The 4,621-nt window shown below is 41.3% G+C and overlaps 1 protein-coding gene across 1 annotated transcript; it reads right to left on the bottom strand.

The window, feature by feature from the left end:
- Nucleotides 1-2,165: 2,165 nt before the first annotated feature.
- RPP14 (ribonuclease P/MRP 14kDa subunit) lies at nt 2,166-4,265 on the bottom strand (the record flags this gene model as incomplete). Its single annotated transcript, XM_009709465.1, has 3 exons — nt 2,166-2,816; nt 3,469-3,547; nt 4,189-4,265. Coding segments are annotated over 3 exons (213 nt in total), but the record flags the coding sequence as incomplete, so codon positions are not given.
- Nucleotides 4,266-4,621: the final 356 nt, after the last annotated feature.

Genomic DNA, 4,621 nt, shown 5'->3' on the forward strand with positions numbered 1-4,621 from the left:
TGCTGCGCGCCCCTCCGGTGGCACGGCCGGCGCGAACGGGATGAGCCCCGACACTGCGGGCCTCGCAGAGAGGGAACGTTAAAAGGGCTGGCGCGCTTGCCGCTCTCTACCTTTTGCGGGGTGTGTGTGTGTGGTTACAAGATCATTAAAAACCCCAATACCATCCAGTATCTTCTACTCAATTTGTAGATTTTAATTCTTTGGAGCGGTTTGGTTTTGTTTTTTTTTTTCAAAACAGAGATTTAAAGTTGTTGTTAAATTGAGTTTCACAACCTAACTTCCATTGTAGCAGTGTAGAAAACTATTTCAATACTACTTAGCACTTGGGAACCTAGTGCCTGTTGTACACCGGTCTGCGTTTCCTTTGGTCTTTTTACACCGTGTACAGGAATTAAATCTCACTTAAGATGCTGAAAGTAAGACTGCAGAACTTGAGCGCGTTGTACACTTCAAACAGGTATTGTAAATAGCCTCATCTGCCTTGCGGCTCCACACTGACGGGAAAACGGGCTGCGCGCTGTGGCTAAGGAGCTAAATCTCAGGCTGGAACAGCAATCTTGACTCTTTCCAAACTACTCCTTCTACAGCGACCCAGGAGGTCAGATACAGATTTGATGCATTTTGTTAACAGGCATTAACATGATAACTTCCCATCTAGAGAGGCAGGCAAACACAGAACAAGGGAAGGAGCATGCCTGCTTTGAAAAACAGTGTTTTGTACGGCAAAAGCCAGTGATGAAGCAGTGACCCAAGGCAGAAGAAAAGGAAGCGGGAAGTGAAGCAGCTCCTATAGACACGATTAGGAAAGCTCTCACCAAGTCCTGGTTCCATGTTGCGAATAGGCCAAACCCTGTGCTTTGAAAACAGAAAACATACTGAAGTGAAACATCTTAAACATTACTCCTCCCTCCAATCCAGTTCGACTTAACACCTGGGGTTTGTTGTTACAGTGCAGTTGCATTTAAGAACAAGACATCACACCCAGACAGTGTAACTGTTTTACCAGTAGCTTTCATCACAGTTTGAGGACAAACTCTCTTTTCATAGCAAACAACTTTTGAGGTTATTTGCAGTCAAGAAAAGCTACAAATGCATTTCTGCTGCAAAGATGGGGGGATAATAGATGTTTTGCCAGAAAATTGTATGAGCCACCAAGTGAAGACAGCCTGTACTTTTACTCCTGATGGTGCCCATCATTCCTGAAAAAAAGTTTCTTAGTGTAGAATAATCTTACGTCAGTACTAAAATATTTTAACCCGAATGATTTACAAATTAATTTACCAAAAGCCTACTTTACCAGCAACCAAGGTACTTTCAGTGGGCAAAGGGGAATACATGTTCTCACAGTCAAGTAACCAGAGAGAAGCCATATAGTTAGCACTCAGCTAATTTGCCCCTGCTTGTCTTGCCCACAGGAGCATAAGGAGACAGTAAGTACAAGTAGTGACAATATGGCTTCTTAAAAGCCTCCTTCACTCTGCTTCTGGGAGGTAAGTTTCAGAGGCATTTCTCATTAAAGGCAACTTTGTTGTTTGTTTATAATCAGGTTGTGTAAGGTATCTAATGAATTTTAAAGTATCGTGAAAGCCACATCTCCAGTTAAATCAGGCAGAGTATATGTGAAGGCTGACTACTAATTTGTAGACTAAGGAAGGCTTTACCAGCTAGAACATTGCAAAAGAGCACACTGCACCAACATCAGCTAGAGCTGCCGCGGCGATTACAACAGATCTTGCAGTACATGCGTGTCAGTACCTCCACTTCTGTTCTGCTTGTTAAACACAGAGCATTGTCCCCTCCCTCCCGTGCTTGTTAGCAATACAACTACTTTGTAAAGAGGAAACAAGTTTAAACCGAACTTAGCTAGCATGGACTGCGGTTTTGCCGAGAAGAACAGCCTCAATATAACCCCTGCCACTCCAGACTTCCCACTGTAGCAGAGCAAAGGCTTGTCTGAACATGCCACTTTTGACACAATAAGTGCCTAGTCCTGTTGGTTTCATCTCGGCAGTAGGCAGGGAAAAATGAAAAGCTTTAAGTTTAATGCAGTTCTACCAAGACTAAGTTTGTGGGCTGTCTTTGAAACATTATGAAGTTTTTTTTTTTTGTTGCAAATTTACTGGATTAAGTGATGTCATGTAAAAAGACAGAGTCAAAACCAAGCGTACATTTCTGGCCTTTATAGTAAAGTAGCATAGGATCAACAGTTCTAACTGTCCGACACCAGGACTTTCACCATCCCTTCCATAACAGTCTTTCCACTTTCTCTGACGTTACATGATACTGAAATGTGTGCAATAGAACCCTTCAGTCGTTTAACTTCCGCTGCAGCTATGACTTCTTCACCAGTATACAAAGGAGCTGGAAATCGAATCTCCTGAGAAAGAAATACACATCCTTGACCAGGCATTTTAGTACCTAGAACTGCAGAAATAAGCCCATTAATCAAAACCCCATGTACAATAGTTCTCCCAAACCTAGACTTCTTTGCAAAATCTTCATTTAAATGCAAAGGATTGGTGTCACCTGTTAAATCAGAAAACATAACAACATCATTCTGTGTAAAAGCTTTGGTAAGTTCGGCTTTGTCTCCAACTTTTATATGTAAACTCTGAAGTACGGGATGTCCAAGCAGTGAGTTGATAAACGTTAGCTTTGTTGAGGCTCTTTGTCCGAAATCTCCTCCAGAAATTCCACGCCTGAAGGGCTGCAACATCTCAAGCAACTTCTGCTTCATACAACCAAACCAACAACTGCATTCAGTCCAAGACTAATTCTCTACTGTTCCCAGATAACGCAAGAAGAAATGGAGATGTCTAGTTTGGGGGGAAACAAAAACAAAACAAGAAACAAACTAAAGCATTAAAAAAAAAAAAAACCAAACCCACACAACAAAACACCGTCAAATGCACTCGAAGTTGAAAATACTTAAATTTCCCTTTCATATAAAAGATTAAAAACTTAGAGCTATGCTCGAGCAGATTTTTGTTTAGCCATTGCTTTGAAGACCAAGAATTCTTGGAACACATTTTATTAAGCAGCATCCTCAGGAAAAAATAAGCTCTGGAAGTGCACGTTCATGCATTTTTAAACGAGGTCAGTTGACAGCAACTATTAGAAAGGGAAGAAATGGGGTAGCACGAATGAAAGATTGGACCAAAATGTGGGCCGAGAACAAAAATTCCCAGAAATTATTTTCTTGCAGATGTATTAATGAGATCAGGACTTCTCACTAGAATGAAACCATAAAGTAATGAGACGGTCACTACTGTCACATTTTACAAGATTGGAATTGCTTAAATGCAGGCCTCCACACCTGCATTGAAAAGCATTTCAGTCCCAAACACAGACGTTTTTGCATCTAGGCCATCCTTCCATGAAGAAGCAGCACGCTCAGCTAGCCAGACAACCTTACAGCAAGAACTGCTGACATTTGGGGGATGCCATCCAGCCCTCTCAGGGCTTTACCTGCAGCACTCGAAAGGCACACCTCCTGTTCTGGTAGAAGCCCAGCAAGGTCAGAGCACTCCACAGCTTGACAAGGCCACTTAGTAAAAAGAAAACAAAATGTATTAATAAGATTTGTTTCTTTCAGTTTTCCTGCAGTATAAACATCTTAAAAGAAAAACCAACCAAAAAAAACCCCAAACCACCCACACCCAAAAAATGTTACATAAAGAGTAACAAAACCTCAACTGAGTTTAACAGCAGGCAATTTCCTCAACGAGTTCTAGTGGCAACACTATGGCCTGAAGGGTTACTGCAAGGACTGCAGTCTGTTGTCCTTGACACAGAGAGATACGTACTGTAACTTTATCAAGTTCACTTTACTGGCCTTGTTCTTGTTCTCTCTGTGCATTTAAGCTCCTTCTTCCCCTAAATCACCTGCAGCTGTTTTCACCATTTAAAGCTGGCAACCATTCTCATCTCTACTATAGAAAGAGATTTAAAGCCACATATTTCAATGGTGTTTAGTTCCTGTCAGACCATTCTGTTTTAAAGCATGAATAATGTACTGATGCATGTAGGTTACCAAATCTTAGTGATTTTTTACTTATTTTCTGCACGCTCTATGCGGACATCTGCAAGTTAGGCTTAATTCTTTAAAGACCATTCTTAGCTTGAGTTGTTTTCTTATGAAAAATATTTTCACGGCAGTATCTGAAGCGTGTACCTACTGTACCTTACCTGCTAACAACTCGTAATATGGCAGACAGGGTTTTTTCCTCATATGTTAAGACATCAACAGGCAAAGCTGCTCCAACCTATGAAAAAATACATTATTTAGTAAGTACCATCCTATGCTCTTACAGTGGTTTATAAGCAAGTGATTTCACTCCAGCACATGACATCATTAAAGGTATTATAGTTATGCTCAAATCTCACATGAGTGTTTCGGCTACACCACCACTAGATTTTATACAGGACCCTTCCTCTCAGAGCACTTTAGATGGAAGCCGCTTTTAGTTGTGCATTACAGCTGGAGAAACTGGGACCCAGCAGTGATGTGACTCGCTTAAAGCCACCCAGCAATATCATAAACAGAGCAAGAATACTACCGTGGACTTCCCCATCCAAATGCTGTTCCCTTCCCATAGTTCTCCTTTTAAAACCTCACTAC

The sequence above is a fragment of the Cariama cristata genome, unplaced genomic scaffold, assembly GCF_000690535.1.
Source record: "Cariama cristata isolate BGI_N322 unplaced genomic scaffold, ASM69053v1 scaffold16201, whole genome shotgun sequence".
In the NCBI taxonomy this organism is placed as follows: domain Eukaryota; kingdom Metazoa; phylum Chordata; class Aves; order Cariamiformes; family Cariamidae; genus Cariama; species Cariama cristata.